At 42.3% G+C, this 22,305-nt stretch overlaps 1 protein-coding gene and 1 long non-coding RNA gene across 2 annotated transcripts in view; both read left to right on the forward strand.

Annotated features, from left to right (window-relative positions):
* The window catches only part of LOC133209952 (uncharacterized), a 33,180-nt gene extending 16,220 nt beyond the window's left edge, over positions 1 to 16,960 (forward strand). Inside the window, exons 2-3 of the long non-coding RNA XR_009724814.1 lie at positions 15,766 to 15,888; positions 16,892 to 16,960. This is a non-coding gene — a long non-coding RNA (uncharacterized LOC133209952). The remainder of the gene's footprint in view (positions 1 to 15,765; positions 15,889 to 16,891) is intronic.
* A 3,282-nt stretch (positions 16,961 to 20,242) lies between these two features.
* The window catches only part of HECTD2 (HECT domain E3 ubiquitin protein ligase 2), a 40,770-nt gene continuing 38,707 nt past the window's right edge, over positions 20,243 to 22,305 (forward strand). Inside the window, exon 1 of the mRNA XM_061348947.1 lies at positions 20,243 to 20,964. Coding sequence (XP_061204931.1) covers positions 20,743 to 20,964 — 222 coding nt within the window. The 5' untranslated portion in view covers positions 20,243 to 20,742. The remainder of the gene's footprint in view (positions 20,965 to 22,305) is intronic.

The following is a 22,305-nucleotide window of genomic DNA, read 5'->3' on the forward strand; positions in this document are numbered from 1 at the left end:
GATCTCTGCAGACATGTTCCTACTTGCTGCCTATGTCCTTGTAATGTCATAGCCCAGTACTGGATTAGTGCCAGGATTACCATGCATTTCCTTAACATGCCAAAGTGCAACCATCACATAAATAATACCTTCGAATTGCCTCTGTCTTTTTTTGCCAGCCATGTGTCCAAACTGTACATCATTTAGGCGCAATATGGTGCTCTGGTTAAAATCTGTATTGCTGTTCCTTTCCATGTGATCTAACCTGCCCCCTCCACTCTAACCAGTGCATTGCAGCACAGAGCTCTCGCAAGTCTTGTGAAGAACTTAAATCACAATTCTGTTGTGTCAGGAAGAGAAGGCTCTGACTCCGAGATAGACTTGCTCCAGAATGGCCATCAGCCTAGTGCTTAAGCAAGACAACAGACCCAGGGCAAAGCAAGGGCTCTGCCTGGCAGGAGAAAAGGACTTGGCCTGGACATCCCACAAGTGTCGTGAATGCCATGCTGCTGTTGTGCAGCACCTTCCTCTAATTATAACAAGCAGAAGAGCTTTTTCTCACAAAGCTACTCTAAAAAACAACAAAATCTATCTTTCTTTGGCAACTGGTACCTAAGAGCCTGCAGTTTAAGTTCCCGTAATAACATCTACAGGAAGTAAGGAAGGTCGTTTTGTCAGCATTTTACAGATCATGCGATGAGAGCAACCATCCTGCAGGATACAATAGTCCTAATGAAACAGAGCACTGACACAGCTCTTCTCATTGAACAGAACTTGTATCTCTTGGTCTCATAGCCTGAGTGACAGAGGCTATAGGAAAGCATGCTAACCACTGAAAGAGTTATACCTACTCCCCCTCTGTGGTATAACCCACCTGTCTGGAGGACTTTCCAACTTCTACCCCAGCCCATGTAACCGATGGGGTCTGGATCTGCCCTCTCATGCCTGAATATGGATTCAGAAGTCAGGTTTGTATATATATTTTGAAAAGGTACTTCTCAAAATCTTCTATTAAGGCAAGCTAAAAAGTCTACAATTTCTACAGGAAAAAGCACCCATGAAGTATACTTTTTAAAGGCCTAACTGTAGTGAAGAATAGTAATTGCCAACATGTGTATCCTATTTTCAAAATAATCCAGCCAATTTCAGGTAATAAACTGGATCATGTATTTGCTTACAGTATTCTCTTTAAAAGAGAACTCACATTTATAATAATCACACATGGAAATAACTTTATTCATGTCTTATCAGTTATTCATGCTTTTAGAATATTCCTTATTCCAGTTTCACTGAAGCAAGCATTGTTTTAGTTCAGAATGTTAATGAAGAAAGATTACTGAAACAGATTTGTTTGTTAAGCATTGCAAACGAAGTGGGAATTACTTGTGTCCAGTACCAGATCCACCCTGGGCTTTCTGTTCACGTACAACACTGGCATGCCCTTTGCCTGTCCAAAAACTTGGGCATGTGCCAGGTAGGACTTTGTAGGGGCAGCTGAGTGGCCAATATCACTCTCTTTTCCTCATTTATTCCACTCTTTCCCAGAGTGAGCACGTTTCAAGCGTTTGAAAGATCAAAGCGCTGCTGTCACCGAGCACAACCTTGCAAACAATGCCTTTCAAACGCCGCTCTCCACATTGTCCAGATTGCATCATGCCCGTGCAAACAAAGCCAAATTAATGACTTAAAAGTCCCTATGACAAAAGAGTCAAAAGTGTGTACACAGGAGTTTAAACAAGTAAGAACTTGCTGCCAAAGCTGATGGCAAACTTACATTGTGTTCAATTGTTTTTAAGAGAGGCAAAAGAGTTCCAGTTCATTTAAGTCTTACTATGGGTTTAGCCTAAGCTGTCATTGTATCAACAGAAGGAGGTAGGTAGCGATGGATATTCTGCTGGAATATATACTTTCTCATTGTTGTGCTTCAGTTTTCATGTGAAGAATCATTTTCAATAATCAGTCTTTATTTAATGAATACATTTGTTCCCTCTTCAAGTATTTTGCAATCCCAACATAAGTGTTTAACCATACAGAAAGACTTTTCAGTATTTCTGCCTGTTGTTACTCCCCTAACTTCCACATTCCTAGCAAGCAGATCAACTGTGAGATACCCTCATTCCCTTTGAGCACAATGCCTTGCTTCACAAACAGCTTCACTGACATCAGTATATATCCTTGTTATGTCTGGCAACAGCTATCAAACTGCAATTTATCAGCCCAGTGAGATTCTGGCAGTTCCAGCACAGTGACTAGCCTGACAGAAGTACAATTGTTCATATAGTTTATATGGTCACACGCCCAACAGAAACAGCATAAGATGAAGGAAAACTTTGTAAGGGCTAGGGTGAAAGATAAATAGCTATGAACACAAATATTAAAATCTGGCCCTCAATCATAAACAGTGCTGTCTAATGCTGTAGGACTACTGCAAATGTTTTGTAATGCAAAACAGAGAAGCAGTCTTTGGCATTTGAAGATCATCTCTGCATGCCAGGGTGCTTCATACATACAAACATTAAGTTCGTACCCCAGTGGCTGTCTGCAGATAACATTTCAGCTTTGTTGCAGAAATTGTTGCAATAGTTTGTATGGACAAATAGAAAATTTTAAGCCTTGGTTTTTTTCAGCTATAATGTCATGAGGGATTTTTCTTTGTAAGACTTAATCCTACTCACACATCTCCCCAAATGGTCCTACTTGTTTTGCTATTTCGAAAGAACCACCTTACAAGCATTTATCCTTGTGTTTGCTAAATAATACAATAAGAGCTCAGTTCAAATGCAGAGCTAATCCCACAGCATCTTTTCATTTCAGATAGTTTATTATTTGATCATGTTTACTGAGTGTTTAAGAGGCCAAAGTCACTCTTGCAATAGTCAAGGAATGGGAGTTAGTTAAGATCCACATCCAAAACTAACAAACTTGTCAAAACATATACAGTTTGATAATAAGCAGCAGGTTATTTTGTGATGTTAATTCCATCCTCACAGAAATCTGAACTTCATAAAAGTGGGATTGAATTGTCAGCTTTATATAACCGATTACTGTGAATAAGGATGCTAGGCACCTGGGAGACTGGCTGTGGGAATGGGTAAGGGTATGCAAAGCCTTCTAGCTCTCCATCAGAAAACATAGCATGGATGAGCACAGACCATATGTCGGTACTGAGGGAAAAGCTGCCTTGAGTATCTGAAGAAGTGTGGTTCTTGTGAATGCCAACTTTAGAAAAACGAAGTTGACCTACGCCACTCAGCTCAGGGGTTGGCGAATGACTAGTGGAAGGCTGAAACTCTGGCTCTGTCTTCCTTTGAGGTGTTTTCCCAGGTTCAGGCTGGTCAGTGACAGAAAATTATTTCCAATTTCTTGTATCATCTACTGTTCTTTGGCTACACTGGTCTTACTTTATGCTGCTCTGGCAATACAGAGTAGCCATCAGCACTTAATGCCCTCACCTGGAGAATTATACCAACAAGTGGCAGGCAGAATGTGACCATGAGCCCCTTGTGCTGTTCTTTTGTAAGCCATTCGCAGCAGCTTTTCTTATTTGACTTCTCAATGTGAAGATCCACTTGGATGCTCAGCTAGACTTTGAGAACCAGGCAGAAGCCAGGACAAAGGAAGACTTTTTCCTAATTGCAGCTGATGAGAGATGGACTGCTGAAGGCTGAACATGAGCAAAGGAAGAAGAGGGAATTTCAAAGGGTGAGAAGAAGAGTCTGCACTTTGCCTCAGTGTGCACAGTGCAAGAAGGAGCTGTGGTAAAAGCCTCTGAAAGTACATCTGAAACGCTGGTACCCCAAGTGACAGGTTGTACACAACTCATCTTGACCTTGGCCAAGGTACATGGAAAAGATTTACAGCTTTGTACTGCATGTTTTTCCATTTGATTAAATGACATAATTATTGGGCTTGGAGGGGGATAGTATTTTATTATCTCTGGGCACATCTGATTGTGAAAGTAATACAGGGGGAACGTTGTTTGTTTTGGGGTTGTTTTTACTATGACAAGAGAAGTGAGGTCTAGTGGAAATTCTCTAAGTTTAACTCCAAACATGTGGGTGTCTAAGACCTTGGTTCCTTGCTCAGGCAACTATTTCAAACTGACCTGGAATGTTAAGCATTACTTCATTTACAGATACTGCTATGGGAATTTCCAGTATAGAAATTGAAGGTGGCTTTGGCTTGAAGAGAAAGGGAAGTAAGGATTAAATTTTAGCAATCTTGCTCTTTTTTTGCTAATGAGGCCATAGCTGGTTATCTGTAGGGTTTCTAAACCCTGTGCCTCTTCAAACTGTGTCACTTCTTTATGTGGAAGACACTAAAATGTCAAAATGAGGGAATACCAGAAACGAGAACTTTAACTGCCATATGAAGCTAGTTTTATAGTGTTAATGCAGACAATATAGAGAAGTGACAGAATTTGCCTTTAGTATAGGTCTTGTTGAAATAATTAGCACTAAAGAGACGAAGCTTTGAAGAACGGTCTTGATATGCCATGAAATATTCATTTCCAGTAAGTCATTTAAATTAGAAGTGTTGAAAAGGGAAATTGTTCCAAGCTTCTCACAAAGTCTGTTGAACAGTTAGATGGGAATAAGGAAGGGGAGCAGGGAAAGAAGAGTTGTTGGTTCTGTTTCTTTTTAACCTAAAACCTGAGAGAAATACTTGTATTATTGATAAATTCCTTGCTATTTTTCTCATGTAGTCATATGATGCTGACCAAAATTAGGAAGGAAATGTTTGAAATGTGTACCTAAGCCCCTTCTCCTGTTTCAACAATTTGTACTGTGGGATATGGAGTAATATCAACCAGCAAAACTGCATAAGATGCTGGTTAACACTGTGCTGGAAGATTTATTACCACCCAAAACATTGGAAATTTTTCTCATTTGCTTGACTTTATAGTAGTAAACTCACAAGTGAAAAAAAGCATGTACTGTGGCAGTTTGAAAAGTTTCCCTTTGACACTCCTGTGTTGTATCAGACTGCCAGCCAAGGGCATCTACATGTCTGCTTGCTAGCAAAAAAAGTTTTTAGCATTTCTTCTTACTAAAGTGAAATGTTTTATATATATTTCAAAAGCATCCTCTCATTTGAAATTAGATTGCATACATTTAGTTTTACTATGGAAAGGAAAACAAGGTTCACACCACTTACAGTTTGGCTTTGCTTCCTATCACTCACTTCTCTCCTTTTTCAATCATCTTTCAGCAGAAACTCCACTATGCCAACCAATTTTAAGTAGAATTCCTTAAATTATATGAGCCCAAGTTTATTCAGCAGAGAACAAAGGGCACAGCGCTACAGCTCTGTCTGCTTAAGGAACTGCTATCTGTGGAGTTACTCCCACAGACTGGGAGTCTGGAGTCTGACTTACCACGTGAGCTGAGCTCACATGAACCCCGAGTTCATCACAGTTAGTACTTTGACCACAAGACTAGAACAAGCCAAGAGAACGGTCAGATAGTCATTGGAGACATTTGCATCATGAGGGAATGGAAAACTACTGAGGCAAGGACATCTTCTGTCCTTGACCTGTGTTTTCACTTGTACAGCAGTCTGTTACCATTAGTAAGTTTTTATGGGTATTGTGGAGCTCCAGTTTGCATCAGGACTGTGTTACCCTTGGGGCAATACAAAGATCCAAAAGACTTTTTCTTCTGTTTGGAATGCATTTGCCGTGGCTCATGGACAGTGGCAGCAGCCCAGACTATGGCTTATTCTCTTGATAAATCTACACCAGAGCCAGAGGTGCTGGGTTTCTGTCTGCAGAGAGCACCCCCTAAGGTCTAGGGGATCCTTATTAATCCATAGATCACAACTTTGTGGCTACCCAAGAGGGTTCCACAACAGTTCTATAAGATTAAATACTTCAAACTTGCTAAATACCCAACAGTGTCAAGGGAAATTTCTAATTAGACTATAAAAAGGTACTGAGCAAAGTCTTTTGATTGGAAGTGTTCAAGGCCAGATCGGACGGGGCTTTGAGCAACCTGGTGTAGGGGAATGTGTCCCTGCCCATGGCATGGGGGCAGGAACTAGATCATCTTTAAGGTCCCTTCTGCCCTATATCATTCTATGATTCTATTTGGAAACAGTTTTTTGCTAGAAAACAAGAAGCTTTTTTACCCCCATCACCTTCCCTGCATACAAATTCTTCAGATCACTGAGCAGCCTATAGCAGAGTTATTTCCTTATTTCCTTCCATTAGCACTCATTTGTCATCTGTTGTTATCACACACAGCTTGCCAGCTTCCTTTGGGTCTGACTTTATCCCAGTTCTGTACAACATTCAGCACAATGGATTTAGGGGCTCCAGAGGCAGAGATGAATAATGCCTGTACACAACACTGCTAGCTTCTCAAGTGTTAACTCTTGGGAGTGTCAACAAAAATCCAAATTAATACCATTTTACCTCACTTTTCCTTCACATGGGCTGTAGAACCCCTCACTTCAGAGCTGTTGTGCCACTGAGCCAGTTTCCCTCTCAGTAATGCTCCTGAGAAGAATGGGCACAAAGGGAATCTTCTGGAGTGTCATTTCTCATGGGCAGAATAAAAAACTGACAGCCACTTCCTAATGTACCATTGTGCAGGAAAGAGATGTTGCCTATTTCACATGAAGTTTGTTTTCACAGAATAAGTATTGTTCACATGCATATGAAATATCATGATTTTTTAGCTAGCTGTCTTCCTGAATAGTCTTACATACTTCATGAATAGTGCAAAATACACAAACTACTCTTTTCAAGAAAACTCACCACTCTTAAGGCAATGCATGCACAGCCACTCCTGGTAGCATTGAGTCATTACAAGCATAAACACGTGATAAAGTAAAAAATACTAAAAAACCCCTTCCTAGCTGTCATTCAGCACTTTACTAAAATTGATATTTACAGTATAAGAAAACAGAGGGTAACTTTTCCAGATTAATTGTTGAAGTTACAAACCTTTACCTTCATACAGGTTTTGTACTGTTAATTTTAGGAGCGCACCTTTTAGATGCAGTGACAAAGCACATCTATTTTTACAGCGAATAAACGATTACTGTGTGCAAATCTAACCCTGCTGGTGTTTGCATGGTATTATATTCAGCAAGACACGCAGTTCTGTGCACTCAGCATCCCTCTTGCGCATATCAGATGTTGTCAATGTTTTGGCACGGAACTTGTTCAGTCCCACTTTGTGGATCCACGCTCATGGCCCCAAGGAGCCACATTGCTCCTACGGGCAGACTGAGCAGACAGTTGCATCATCCAGCTTGTGCACCTGTTCTGCATCTATTTACTTTGCCTCTTCTGTGGGTGCTATACTGACACTCAGGCAAATAATGGATATTGAGTAGCTTAACAGTAACGTGTAGAGTATTTTGCAACACAGGAGTATAAAAGCACAGGTTTTAACGGTTATGACTAGAATTACTAAAATGCAAAAAAATAGAGAAGCAAAGGAACATGTTTGATTGTTTTTTATAACTGGCAATTTACTAAGAAGCAGATTGTTGTATAATGAAACTACTCATAAGGGTAAAATGGGCAGGAGTTGGCTTTACAGCTCTCTAAGGCTGAAATCTAATCACTTTGGTTAGTTTGTTATTTATCTGGAGCATTTTGTTTATTACCTTATTGTCCTTGACAAGTAACTGTGTATAAATTTCTTGTCTCCCTCTTTTCTGATTGTATGACTGTAGAACCTGAATGCATGAATTTAAATAATTCAGCAGATGCCACTGTCTGTAACCACCATTTCAAACAGCGCCATGGGTATTTTTTTCTAAGAGGGTTGTCGGAACAACTCATCTTTTCTGGCTGCTCTCTTAAACCACAGTCATTGTGTGCCACCCAGAGTTGGGATAGCAGAGGCAGGGCACAGAGTGGATTTGGAGAGGAGGATGAGTCACCATGGTCCTTGCGTGTCAAGCATCCCCTCCCACTCCTCCTTTGAGATGGGTGACTTCAACCAGATAAAATATAAATGTGTCTTCCCGTGGCAAAACACAGGGAGGGAAACAACATCTTCAATTTCTTCATCATAGGTATGATGTGTGGCAGAAAACTGATGCCTAATACGGTGCAAATGCTTACCTATGTAAGTTTTATTTACCCATGACTCACTTCTAAACAGGTCATCTCTTATCCTGCAAGGGACAGAGTCGAGAGAGCGATAAAGAATGTCGACCCAGTCCCATCTTGCTGGCAACACAAAAAGGCTTACCTTAAATTGCTCAGTGCTATATTTTCCTTCTTCTGTGGTGACTTCTACTGGGACTGACATTCCATCTCCCCCTCTGCATGTGATAACACTCTGCATTTCCAAGTGCCCAACAGTATTTTTAGCACATATTGCAATTCCTTAGATGGGAAGCAAAACCACAGTGTGGTATCTCAGTCCTGTGGTATCACTTCAGACCACTGCCAGGAGCTGGTACTTAAGTCATACATCCTTAATTATATCAGATATATACTAGGAAAGCATTCTTTCCCCTGGAAGATTACTGTGGTATGTTGTGTGTCAAATCACACCACAAGCAAAAGATATTTGATGCACCTTTTTTGGGCAGTTCTTGCAATAGAATCTCTGTGTACATTCCTTTTCTGTGCTGTAGGCAGCTGGGCACCAGAACTGAATCTGGGCTCTGAATCTCAGGGGTGACCTGCCTGAGACTCCCCCAGTAACTGATTTAGTTGCCCTTTCCTGTACAGCACCTACATCAGTGTGATGAGTTCCAGCCTTGGAGCTGGTGCCTGACCTTCAGGTGCTGCACTGAGCCACGGCTGAGCCAGGCCCTGCTGCTGGCCCTCACTGTCTTTTTATGGATTATTTGCCAGCCTTTCTTGTTTTTTCCCTGATTTAAACATAACCACCTCTCCACATGACCACACAAAACACCACAGAAGGGGAGTGGTAGGATGACAGCAGGTTGCTGGAGGAGGGGTGGAAAGCTTCTTTGAGCATCAGAAATGGTTTATTCTACCTGAAAGCATTCAGGAAACCACACCACTGCTGACTAGCAAAGAACTCCTGACTAGCAAAGAGTAACCTACAGAAAAAAATAAAATCCAGCTTTTATTTGTCTCACTTGGAGACAAGTACAGAAGAAGCTCTTGGGAACTTGAATGCTCTGGCATCAACCATAATGTGTCCTGAGGGGAAACATTACAGTACAACCTGGGGTTGAATTTGAGGCTAGAAAGAAAGAAACTGCAGTAACTAATAGAGTAATGTGAGCCTGAAACAAATCTATGGGCAGGTATTGTCAGTTTCAAAGTTGTGCAGAAAAGGGTGAGAACTGGATCCTTACTAAAATACACTTTGTGCCCTTGATAGCTCTACAGCAAAAGTAAAAGGCAATGCAAGGCTGGTTTTGGGGTTTGGTTTGGGTTCTTTTTTTTCTTTAAGTAATTCTCATTATGGAGTATGGAGGTGCTTTCTAATTAAAAAAAAAAAAAGAAAAAAGAAAAAAAAAGAAAAAAAAAAAAACCCAGGCAAACACTGAAACATGAATGGCAATTATGTATGAATGCAACAATTATCTGTAAATGATGTCTCAGGATGATAAGAGCAAATAGTGATAGTATAAGGGGTAATGGCTTTAAAGGAGAAGAGAGTAGATTTAGATTAGGTATAGGAAGAAGTGCTTCACTATGAGGATGGTGAGACATAAGAACAGGTTTCCCACAGAAAGTCGTGGATGCCCCATTCCCAGAAGCATCCAAAGTCAGGCTGTACAGGGCTTTGAGCAACCTGGTCTATTGGAAGATGTCGCTACCCACAGTAGGGGGGTTGGAACTAGATGATCTCTAAAGTCCCTTCCAACCCAAACCATCAAACCATTCTGTGATTCTGTGCCAGCACAGCAGCAGCAGATGATATAAGATGTGAAGATCCCCACATTCACAGAGCTCCTAGAGATGGTCTAGGCAAAAACTGAAACAAACATTGATTCTTTTGCCTGAATTTGCTGGGCTGTCTCATTTTTATGTACATTAGAAAAAGATGCAATCTCTATATTTTCGTGTATCTTCTCAAAAGCAAACGGTTTGATAAAAAACAATCCTTTGTGGGTTTGGGTTTTTATTTATTTGTAAAATTAATGTAAAATTTTGAAATTATTAAAAAAGATTCACATTTGTGCAACATTGAGGCTTGTTTTATTTAACAAATATGATTTGGTTCAACCTCAAGGTTTGTAGAGTTAAGAAAACAGATCCCTGAGTTTTCCATAAATAAGCTTTTAGAGAAATAATTCACAGAGCACACAATGACCAGAAAACATGTTTGCTATTTCACAAGGACAACTTAGTAGGAGGGGAAGAGACTTCTGACCAGGTTCCCGTCAAATGATGACGTGAGATATATGACCTTCCTAATAGTATACTGGAGCATCTGTTTGAAGAGCAAACTCCTGCTGGCATGATTTCAAAACCTGATCATAAATTATTTCTCATCTACAGCTGTCTGAAACCCAAAGAAATTAGCCTGGGTTCTTCACATTGTTTCATTCTGACAGGAAGGACTGAAACATTTGCACGTCATGAGTACTGTAGGTAGGTGTTGTTAAATCTTGACTACTAAATAGATCTTGATATGGTATCATTATCTATTATTTTCCTTTTATTTATAGCTATTATGCAGCTGAACATTATATGGAGTAAATTTTAGAGGAGAAATTACTGATTAAAACCTCCAGAAAAAGTGTTGAACATCTACCATTCCTCAGAGGAAAAGGATTGAGTATTGAATATGTATTATGTATAAGCAAATCCTTCAAGTTTATAATCTTGTGACTGGTTTTTATTCATACATAGGTCAGGTTGGTTTCAGTGGAATGAAAGTATCTAAACTTAAAAATATTTGTCTGTAACCATTCTCTTTGTTTTACAAACAGATGGAGCATGCCTCCCCAAGGGGGATAGAATAAAGTAGTCATGCACATTAACTCATACTGGCACAAGTCCTTCTACCAAGAGTAAATTGTTCACTGGAAGAAGTACAACTATGAATTTAAAGATCATGTTAAATGAGTAAGTTCAGGTGAAACCTGATCACAATCTTTGCATCCTGTAAGTATTCTTAAAACTTAGAAAATTAACAAAACCCTACATATTATAATATGAGACACTATACTTAAATATGCTTGCAAATAAGTATGATCAGGGGGCTGGAGCACCTCCCGTATGAAGACAGGCTGAGAAAGTTGGGGCTGTTCAGCCTGGAGAAGAGAAGGCTGCGTGGAGACCTCATAGCAGCCTTCCAGTATCTGAAGGGGGCCTATCAGGGTGCTGGGGAGGGACTCTTCATTAGGGACTCTAGTGACAGAACAAGGGGTAATGGGTTAAAACTCAAACAGGGGAAGTTTAGATTGGATATAAGGAGGAAGTTCTTTACTGTAAGGGTGGTTAGGCACTGGAATGGGCTGCTGAGGTAAGCTGTGAATGCTCCATCTGTGGTGGTGTTCAAGGCCAGTTTGGACAGAGCCTTGGGTAACATGGTTTAGTGTGAGGTGTTCCTGCCCATGGTAGGGGGGTTGGAACTAGACGATCCCCTCCTTTGGAATAGGGTCCTTTCCAACCCGATTCTATGATTCTATGTGTGTATGAGTATATATGCATATAATAAGTATACAAGGGCAGATTGTGTTTACATCAGTCTGCCCTCTGCTGAAGGTGTTGGCAGGACATTCTGCAAGAAAGGCCCTGTGTTTTACAATCTCCGGGTTTTGTTTTCTAGTCTACCAGAGCTCAGGGTTATTATCAGGATACGGCAGCAGGCACTTCTTTGCCTGTGCAAAATGGAGCAAATGGAATCACCTGTGGTTTGGTTTATTCTATGGGGGCAATTTTTTTGCCATTCAACCAGTGTACTGAAGATAAGTTTTCTGAATTGTGGTGCCTTAGACTTTAATACACATACTCAATAAATATCATGGTGGATTTAGAGCTGTCCTCTGCAGTAATCCCTGCAAAAAGATTCTTGCTTGTCTAAATGGGATCGACAGGGAACCACCACAGTACGGAGGATTTTGTCTTCCCTTTCACTGGGCTGTCAAACAATATCTCATCATTTGGTGTCATAACACTTCAGATGTCTTCTGATTTTTTTTTCTTTATGGTGACTCAAAGAGGATAGTTTTGTTTCACCAAAAATGACTGTTACTTATGCCTGTTTCTAGGGCATACCATCTCTGGATTACTACTCCAGTGTCATCACTTGTCTTCTTATTCCTCACTGTTCAGAACTGTTATGTTGGAGAATGGAAGAGGGAGGGAGGTGACACAGTAAGCTTTTGTATAGTTGAAAGAGCCAGAAAACTAAAGCATCTGCAACCACTGCATAAATAATCCATTTGACACCTTAAAAAGCTTTAATTTAGTCTATTTTTGGAATAAAACTAGCATCTGTGCTGACAGCTTACATGCCAAGTTTCAGCTTGATGCAAATTTGAAAAGTCCTGAATAAAAACTGCTAAAATTTAGGAGTGTATAAACACTACCTGATCCTAACTGACATTCAAAGTAGACAGTAGTTAAGCTGCAGTATTTATATAGTACACTACTTCATACCCTGAAAAGATAGAAAGTAATCTCCTTCTTTAGAAGTGCTTTACCAAGTGTACGATTGGGTCACTTGAAAGGTTATTATAAATAGAACTACTTGGCTGAATACAAATGACATTATAGCTTGGCACCAGTGTCTTAGGAAGGAGGCTGTACTCCTGAAAAGCTTTTCTTCAGCAAATCGGACACCTCTATACTCAATAACAGCAAATTCCACAATATCAGCTGAAAATGTGGAAGACTGTGCTGTAAGCACCAGCTCAGCCCTTTGGAGGGAGTAGGGCAATCCTCACCTGGCTTCCCCTATGCACCCTGCCAGAGTGGGCATGCCTGATCAACCCTATTCAGGTTTTGCAGCATGGGAAGGATCTACGCGCATCTTAATGCTTCTTCTGCTGGACAGAGGGTTCACAGGAAGTTCTGCAAAGTTTTTCTCTGCCCCTCTTCTTTTTCCAGAGAGGTCAGGTGGATCAGTGCAGTGTAGAAGACCAGGATGAGCCTATTTTGTCAATCAGATTGAAAAGGAAAGTGATGTCCTGCTCATGCTACCAGCACTGGCCAACAAAGCCAGAGCAGAAGGCAGTCTCAAGAAAAATGCTTCCAGATTTATCACCAGTAGACAGAGTTTTCACTTTAAAAACTTGCGGTAATTTATACAGGGACCTGGTACAGCTGTTTTAATATCTCTTGCTTCTATATGAGAAGTATTTTGTAACTATAGTATTCTCTGCTGCCTTACTATGTGTCTCAGGGACTCCAGTGAGCATGACCCTATTACAGATTACGTAGAGGTGAGGATCCTTTGTGCAAGAAAAGTACAAAAGGAAAACGTGTCTTAAAAGGGAATTATTCAGGAAGAATACAGACATACCAATGCTATTATCTAGACCAATGCTATGCTTTTTATAAAGTCTCCACCACTAGAGTCAAACACTGTGGTGGGTATCTTTTCTTTATACAATGATTCTGTGTGGGGCAAGGGCAGAAAATGTTATTATTAAACACTTTGTGGACATTTCCTATGAAGATGACAAAACAGCATTATTTGTTCATTTATTAAGACAATTAAGTCACCATGACATTAGTTGTGTTTGCATCACTCTTTTTGTTCCACACATACCGAGTGGAGGTTTTTATTGTCGATGTTGGACAAGGAGGTTTTACTAGAATAGTTTAGGAAGGAACAAGTTATGAGTGAGTATGAGTATTTATGCAAAAGAAGCCAGCCAGTACCTGTAAGACATATCCAGATCCTACTTACATTGGTGGATTTTTTTCAGAAGTCCCTTGGGGAGTACATCAGTGTGACTCGCACTGGAGCAACCTGTCTGCAGCGATGTGCCAGTTGCTCAGGGTGTTCCACTGGAATCTACACTGCACAACACAGGGATGCCTGTCTGCTTTAGGCATTACAAAGGGAATACCACATACTTCGTAAAAGATGTAAAATTCTCAACAGTCTTCAAACATCCAGCTCTTACTCCTGCCCAAACTAACATAAGAGATTAATTTTGACTGCCATTTTCTCTATCAGTTCCCTGGATACACATACAAATTATTGTATAAACGATCTGATCCCGTATTTATTATCTCTAAAGCTCAAAATCTACGAATTTCTGCGACGTCAAACACGTCTGTGAGCTAATGAGCAGTTTCGAACGCTAGGCATCAGGAGCGCTTCCGTGCGCGGTGCCGGACTGGCGCTGGAGGGAGCTGCAGCCCCGGCTACCGCCGCCGCCAGTACCCTCCCGCTGCCTACGCAAGCGAAGCATCTTGGAATTACACATTATCCCTCGCTGTCACTTCAGTCCAAGAATGTTCTCTTTTTAAAGCAACTGGGCATTTTTTTTTAAGAATTACAAACCCATGCTAAACAGAAACGTTAATTCTGTCAGCGGTTTACAATTTTATGGGTCACATGATGACACAGGTACAGAAGCAACTTTCTGAATTAAACATTATTGTCCTGGTTTCACCTGGATAGATTTAATTTTTCTTTCTTAGTAGCTGGTACCCTCCTGTGTTCGGCTGAGAACAATGCTGATGACACACCTATGTTTTAGTTCTTGCTAAGTACTGCTGACTTAAGGACTTTCCAGTCTCTCATGCTCTCCCAGTGAGAAGAGGCACAAGAAGCCAGCAGGAAGCAGAGAGAGGACACCTGACCCAAACTAGCTAAAGGAGTATTCCATACTACAGCACATCATGCCCAATATACAAACTGGGGGGAGTCACCTGGAAGCAACTAATTGCTGCTCAGGGATGGGATGGGCATTGGCAAGCAGGTGATGAGCAGCTGTATTGTGCATGACTTGGTTTTCTTGGGGTTTATTCCTCTCCCTCTGTATTTCCTATTATTGTTACTAATTACTTTATTTCAACTATTGAACAGTTCTTATCTCAACCTGTAGGTTTTATCTTTTCCCAAGTCTTCTCCTCATGCCATCTGGGGTGGAGTGGGAGGTGAGAGAGAGTGACCTTGTGGCTCTGTGGTACTTAACCAGCTGGGCTTACACCATGACAGTTACATACTGCCTCCTCATTTGAACCTTCTTTAGCATGGCATACTTGTTTCTTATTTCCAGTTTGAATAGAAATTGGACAAAACTCTGTATGTAATATCTGCCTCTACCTCACTTAAAAATAATTTCCCGATCAGACATGACAAAGATAGAGGGTTATTTCCTACCCTTAACTTTTGTCCTTTGCTATATCTCGGGGCAGATCATGCTACTGATGTATCTTATAAGAGTTTAAGAGAAATTAACTGAAGTTTAAAGATAGAAAAATAAACACCAACTTTCTGGAGAGAAGAAATGGAGATCTCAGTAAATGTTGTGTGGTCACTATGCTAATTCTCTTCACTTGGTGAATTTTCCTCTTGCTGTGACTGCCTTCCAGTCTTTGCATACACTGCATTATCACAGATAACCTCACTCTGGGCATCACTAAAATAGCCAGTGTTTCTAAATTAGAGTATAATGATTTCTTTCAACCCAAAGTTCCCGTTCCATGGCAAGCTTATTCAAGCAAACAAAAAAGAGCCAATTACTAACATAAAAATTAAGCTCTTGCCTAGGCATCAATGTCCATAAGCCGCTTAAGTTACTTGGCACAGATGCTGTATTGCAGCAGTCAGCAATGACAAGGAACCCAAAGTGCAAGTATTATGATGCAGATAAGATATAACTGCTGATTACCTCTGATTACCTTTTCCTTCTCTGTACTAGGAATGCCCAAGCAGGATGCTTCCCAGCTAATGATGTACATTCAATCAACAGTTTACCATTTGCCAAACAGAAAGATGTAATTGAGTATCTGCCAAGACAAAATAACAGCTAGGTAACTTGCATGTAAGTGCCTCTGGTGAATTAGCTGAGGAGTCCTTTGAACCACTTTTCTAAATGTTTATAAACTCTTTAAAAAATGGGGCTTTCCAAGTACTGGAGGACAGCCAAAGGGTAAGTATATATAGATTATACAGAGAGAGCTATAGATTAATTAATCTAATGTTAGTCATAGGGGAAATAATGTGGACCTAGCTCAGGAGAGTTTGAGTGCACCTTGCACATGTGCTCCTGAAAAAGAGGGACATTTTCAGGAACATAAGAAGGCATCTGATCCAAGGACTGAAAGACAGTGAGACAAGCTCAACTTTTGCATAATTTCCTATTCCTAGCAAGAATAATAAACATAATTGGGCTAGCTTGTCAGCAGTGGTAAGTGGATTCACAATCATTTGGATTCTTTAGGACAAAACTTCCCAAATTTATACCTTAGTCCAGCTTCAAGGGAACTGGGTAGCTCCCAGCAGGGGAGGTTGAACAAGGCTGGGGTCACCCCTTACAAGCTCTGAGGCTATGCATACTCAGAACACTCATGACTTGTGGGCAGACATGAATTTCCATCTTCCCTAATGGGTGATGTGTGCAGGTGGCACACAGAAGGGTAGAGCAGCTTGGGCATTAGCTGACCAGGGAGTCCAGAAGTTATGCGGTCTCTGATTCACAAATGTGACAAGCTCTCCAACTGAGTTGGATGAGTAAACAGGTGGATTTCAGTGGCATCTTGCCTGAGTTCTGCTAAAAGGTCATTGTAAAAGATGCTTCTTTGTAAAACATTTCCAGTTCAATGAATCAGGTCTTTCTGTGAAACTGAAATGTTTTGCTGAAAACCTGTTGTATTGGAAAACTCCCAACCATCTAATCTCTCCTACTCCCATAGAGAGAAAATGGGTTGTCTTCAGCCATTGCTGGTTCTTTCAACATTTCAGCCATCCTGTGCTTCCCCTTGGGCCCACTGAGGGTCCATCTCACAAAGCACACATCTGTTAAATAGCCCAAATATTTTGTACAGGGAAGTGCACAAGATGTTTAAACAGTACAAAGAGAAAGAAACGGTACTACTTGATAAAAGAGAGACACAGTGTTGCTGCAAGATGAAAGTGTATCATCAACTGAACAGGAAACTCAGACTACCTTTTCTCAAGGACACAAGTCACTTCAGTTCCTGAAATGCCACTTTGCACCAGGGATTTTTGACACTCTTTGACTGCAATCACTAGTAAAGCATCTGAGGGCCAGGGAAAAACCCGTAATGGGCCAAAACCACTGAATTAAACCAGGTCTGATTTTGACTATGGCTGCATTTTGACTTCTGACTGCAGAGGAACGTGTGAGGTACACTCAATTATTTGTCATGAAAATACTAGCCAGGGAATTTAGCCCTTTTTATTTTTTTTCATTGGTGCATCACTCCCAAATGCCAGTCTCTGTGAGTGTGTCTATTACTTGTAAGCATTTACTAATCATTTGTGAAAAAATGTTAGCATTTGGTTTGTTTCCATCTGTGGCGGTCTGCGCCTGGCCACGTCATTGCACAGAGATGTGCCACTGACTGCTTCCCCTTCCTGACAACTCAAACTCTTTGGAATAGAAGAAACATATTTGTGAATGGTTTTAAAATAAGCTCTCAGGAAGGTTTTGTTCTGGTTGAAAGGATCAACACCCTGCTAAAGCAGAACTGTGCTCCCATAAGTACAAGAAAATACGTTTAGGGTCACGTACAGCCTGCACTTCCTTCTCTAGTCATTCAGGGGTGTACTTATGCTTATCTGAGACAGTAGCATGGCATGACAGTGAGGGGTCCAGCACAGGCTGCAATCTCATCCAGGAACCCATGTGGATGTGTAGGCCCAGGGAGCATGAGAAACAGGTTTAGGTTGAACTTCACCTTTCCCCCACTCACCAAAAAATACTGTGAACTAGCTGGCACCACATGATTTAAGATTTTTAAGCAGCTCAGAAGAGATTAAAAACAAAAAATAAAGGAAAGAGTCCTTGTAAGGATAAAGTAGGGAATACAGTAACAGTTGGAGGTGGAAAAGCAACGACCGAGGTAAGCAAAAGCATTATTAGCCTCAAAGAAAGAACTGGAACTATTATGAAAGGTGATGCAAACAAAAAGCCTGCACTTTCAAAAAGACATTGAGTGTGAGTGACCCTTTGTCAAAGCTCCCAGGCCGTCTGGCCAAAAATACTGATGAAGTCTTGTAAAATGGCAGTTGCATATCCGTTTAATATTTCAATATGTTGTATATCCCACAAACCTTTTCTGTTAGAAGACAGACTATCTTTATCCTATTTTTCTGACTTCTCCATTGGCCGCTACCCTGGTTTATCACTTTGGCAACAAATGATTGCAGGGTTTATGTGCATTGCCTCATTACATGTAGCACTGCTGCACCCAGCTAGCATCCAGCTGCGCTAGCAGATTGAAAGCCAGTTTAGACATGCCTTTCCCAGCTGTGGTTACATCTTTGACTGCCTTGTGGATCTATAAATTAAATTGAAATATTTTTAGCTACAAACCCTAGGCACCAGAGGCATGCTACCTTTGTTAGAAGTAGGAAAATGCATTCATTTCTTTCAGTATGTGGTCTTTCTGCTCTCTTATAAAAATAGGAGGAAAAAATTTAACAGCACTTTTTTGCTTATTTTCGTAATTGTCATGGGTCAAAATACCTGAATTAGTTTAATTCAACATACTACTTCTACTTCAAATAGCACAAGACATTATGGACAGTAAAAACTGATGTCTTTGATGATGCGTTAGCTTTTTGTGAAATAATCTTGCTAGAAAGGCATTTTGATGCTATCAAAAATCAGGCCTTTATTGCTTATTGGAATTAAAAAGAAAAAAAAAAGAAGCATTATGAATTCATCTGTACACTTGCTTCATCTTTGCTTCATCTGTCTCTTTGCTTCATCTCTCTCTGAGGCTCAAGGGAGCAGATCCTTCCATGTTTCAAACTGGCACAGCTCCACCGAACAGCTGTGCCAATTACTTCCAGTTGGGGACTGCCACTGGATGTATAGCTGCTTGTACTCAAGTCATTGCAATTACTATCATTATGTTATTTCTTGGCATGGAAAGGAAAAAGATGAGTGAGTGTTTGGAGGGCTTTGTTTAAGTACAGCAGGTCACTTATTCATGCAAAGCACTGAGAGCAACTGAGAAGTAAGCACAGTGAGGACTGAACTTCTTGGAAAACCAGCTCTCGTATTTAATTTGTAAGAAGACAAAGTGATTTCTTAATGAAACCTAATAAACTCCAGGTCTGCCAGTTCCCTCAAAAAAGGAAAGCATTTTTCTATGTGTTAGATTAACTCTGCAGTACCTATTATGCCCTTGCTTTTATGCAGTTTACAAAGATCTTTACCACAGCTCCAATCTGCAGGAGCTTACTTGTGTAATGCCAATACTGAGAAAAGCCATCATGTGGCTTCATCTATATCTGAAAAACAATTTTGGAGCTTGTTTCAAGTGGTCTGTAATGCTATTCACACTCCTTTGATCTTGAAGCTGGGAGGGGAATTCTTCTCCAGACACAAAATTACAGTGGCCTGAGAGAAACTTGTTTCATCTGGCAGAGAATGGTTTAAAGGGTTTAAATATTCTGTAGCTTAGCATACACAAGCATTGCAACCCTGACACACAGAAGGACTCCCATACCTGTACATACCCAGCCAAGTGGTAGGTCAGTACCCACAGACAAATGCTGCATTACATCTAGTCTGGTTGTTGTATTGCAAGCAGTTCAATACATCCCACCTTGTGAAGACGATTTTTTAATATATATTATTACGGCAAAGCTTTGGCAAGCCTGGGCTCTGACAGTGGGTTCCCAAGACCTGACCAAATGAAGGGCCAGGACCTGCCACCATTGCACAGGCCCTGGCACCACTCTGGCTTTGCCAGTGGAACAGCCAGGACTAGGGTTTTTCACTTCACGTCTGTATTTTCCCTGTCGGAGCATGACTTGAAGCCATGATGAAAGTACCACGAGGTGATGGGGTGAGGTGTCACTAATGGCACAGTCCCTGCCAGCGATGCAACACGCAACCCTGGCCCAGTGTGAAGGAGGAGCGGGAGTGTCCCGCCGGTCCCCACACCGAGGTGCTTTCACCGCAGTGTTCTATTCTACTCTTGTATTTGCGTGTTGCCATGACCGGCTTGCCCCCCCGCCTCGCTCCGCAGGAGCCCACTCGCACGACTTCACTGGGAGGCGGCCGATCCCTGCTGGCAGAAGCACCGTTACCGGGGTGCAGGAGGTAGGTGCCGCAGGGCGCCCCTAGCGGTGCCCCAACCCGGGCCAACCCCGTGGCGCCGCGGTTGCAGCGGCTGCGCAGAGCTCGGCGGTCAGCTCCCGCCGATTTACGCCCGGCGGGCACCGCGGCTCTTCCTGCGCTACGGAGTTTCCGTAGCCGTGTCCTCCGCTGCCCCCGCGCGGCGCCCCAGGTCGCCAAGCGCGTTTCTATGAGCCGCCTATAAACAATATGGCGGCGGCGGCCCCTTTTCCCGCCCGCGGTCTGTAGGTGGCGCGGTGGTTGAGGGGGCGCTAGGGCAGCGCTGTCCGGCGGCGCCGGCCGCCTCCGCTCCGTGCATCCCGCGCTCCCTCTCCTCTCCGGGCCGCGGCGGGGGCGGCAGGGCTGCGCTCCGCCCCGCCGCGCGGGGGTGTCTGAGCGCCCGGGAGCAGCGCGGCTGCTGCATTGCCGCGGCGGCCCCGCGCCGAGCCGAGCGGCGGTGGTGCAGGGAGTGCCTGCGGGGGCTCCTCGGAGCCGGCGGCCAGAGGGAGGAGAAGAGGAAGAGGGCTCGGGTGTCCGGCGGGAGTTGAGTGGCTGCCGTGAACAGAGGGCAGCGGGGCCATGTCGCTGCAGAGCCCGCCGGCGGCCACGGCTGCTGCCGACCTAGCCCCCGACCCGGGCGCGGAGCTACCGCCGGGCGCGGAGCTGAACCAGGGCAGCGCGGAGCCCCCGTCAGCCGAGGAGGGCGGCGGGTGTGCGGAGGAACAGGAGGAAGAAGGGGAGAAAGAGAAAGAGCCAGAGAAACTGCTGCCCATCCCGTCAGCGTCCAGCGCGGCTGCCGAGGTAGGTCTGCGGCCGCCGGCGGGGCCGGGCGACCCGTCAGCCCTCGGGGTGTCCCCGGGCCTGGCCCTGGGGAGCGGGACCGGCTCTGACGTCCTCGCTGGCATCTACTGTGTTTGCCGCTTTATTCGCGGTGGTGGGGGATCATCGTGTTCCTTTTCTTTCATGTTCTTTTCGTCGAGAGGCTCTCATTCAAGTTTCTCAAAAATAACAAGTGCGTCTGTAACTAGTGACATAATGAAGCTATAAATTCTCCATCTACTTATAGTTCTTTAACATTTTACAACGGTCTGCTCTTTCGGGTTAGTCATGACTGAGGGTTTGCAGCTCTGAATGTTCGTTAAGGGTTCTCGGTGGCGGAGGGCTTCAGTTCTTAACACACTTAATGGCAAGACAGGTAACTGGGAAATACTTGTGTATTTTTAACTTTTTCTTAAGAGGTCTTTTCTGGGTTTTGCTGTTGAAACAGAGATGAGAAAACGCTGATAACTGCTGAATGAGTTAACACGGGTAAAAAAACTCTGAGAAGGATGTTTGCCAGAATAATCTCATTTCGGAAACCTCGTCTGAGATTTTTAATTTTACTGGAGTTATGATTTTTCTTTCTGCTGACCCTACAATATTACGAAACATAAAATTTTCCTGGCATGAGTTGAATATCTTACATAGCTCAGTGTTAAAGCTTCCTGTAAGTTACTTCAGTTGAACAACACAAAAATTTTACCAATCCTGTAGTAAGTAATGCAGTTAGGAGATTTTAATTCAGCAGTTCTGGTAATTGTCCGACTTCCTAGAAATTATCATTTTACATAATTTGAATTTTAAAGATTGAGCGCCTGATGTTTGACTGTCATGGAATCATTGTAATGTTAAATGAAGTAATCACAGGCAAACTGCAAACTCCTTTGAGCAGCTCTGCCAATTTTGTGTTTTGCCTACAATGTTCCAATTTTCTGAAAGACTTTCAGCTTTGCAAATCTGTCTGGATGTGGAAGAATGTGTTTGTTATTGCGATTCACATACAGATTCGGTGGGAGAAGTCAGTAATGGACAAGTGCCCAGGAGTTATTTTTACCTTTGAAAATCTCCAATTCAGATTTTGAACGGCAAATGGCAGTCCCTTGGAATTTAGACGTAAGTGCTGGTCTAAAATGCGCTAGGCTTATCAGCTAATAAAAATGAGTGCAAGAGGGCAGCTGTGTGAAATTCCCACTGCCTTAAAGAATGGGGAAACCTTGTTTGTAGCTGACCATCCTTCATGTACCTCTGAGCTGCTGTCCACAGACATAAGCTGTTGAAATTGACCTTTTAGAGAGGAGCACAGGTCTGGCTAGGCACAGTTGC

The sequence above is a fragment of the Neopsephotus bourkii genome, unplaced genomic scaffold (assembly GCF_033783945.1).
Source record: "Neopsephotus bourkii isolate Nb327-2 ecotype Australia unplaced genomic scaffold, CSIRO-AGI_Nbou_v1 NB_379, whole genome shotgun sequence".
Classification (NCBI taxonomy): Eukaryota; Metazoa; Chordata; class Aves; order Psittaciformes; family Psittacidae; genus Neopsephotus; species Neopsephotus bourkii.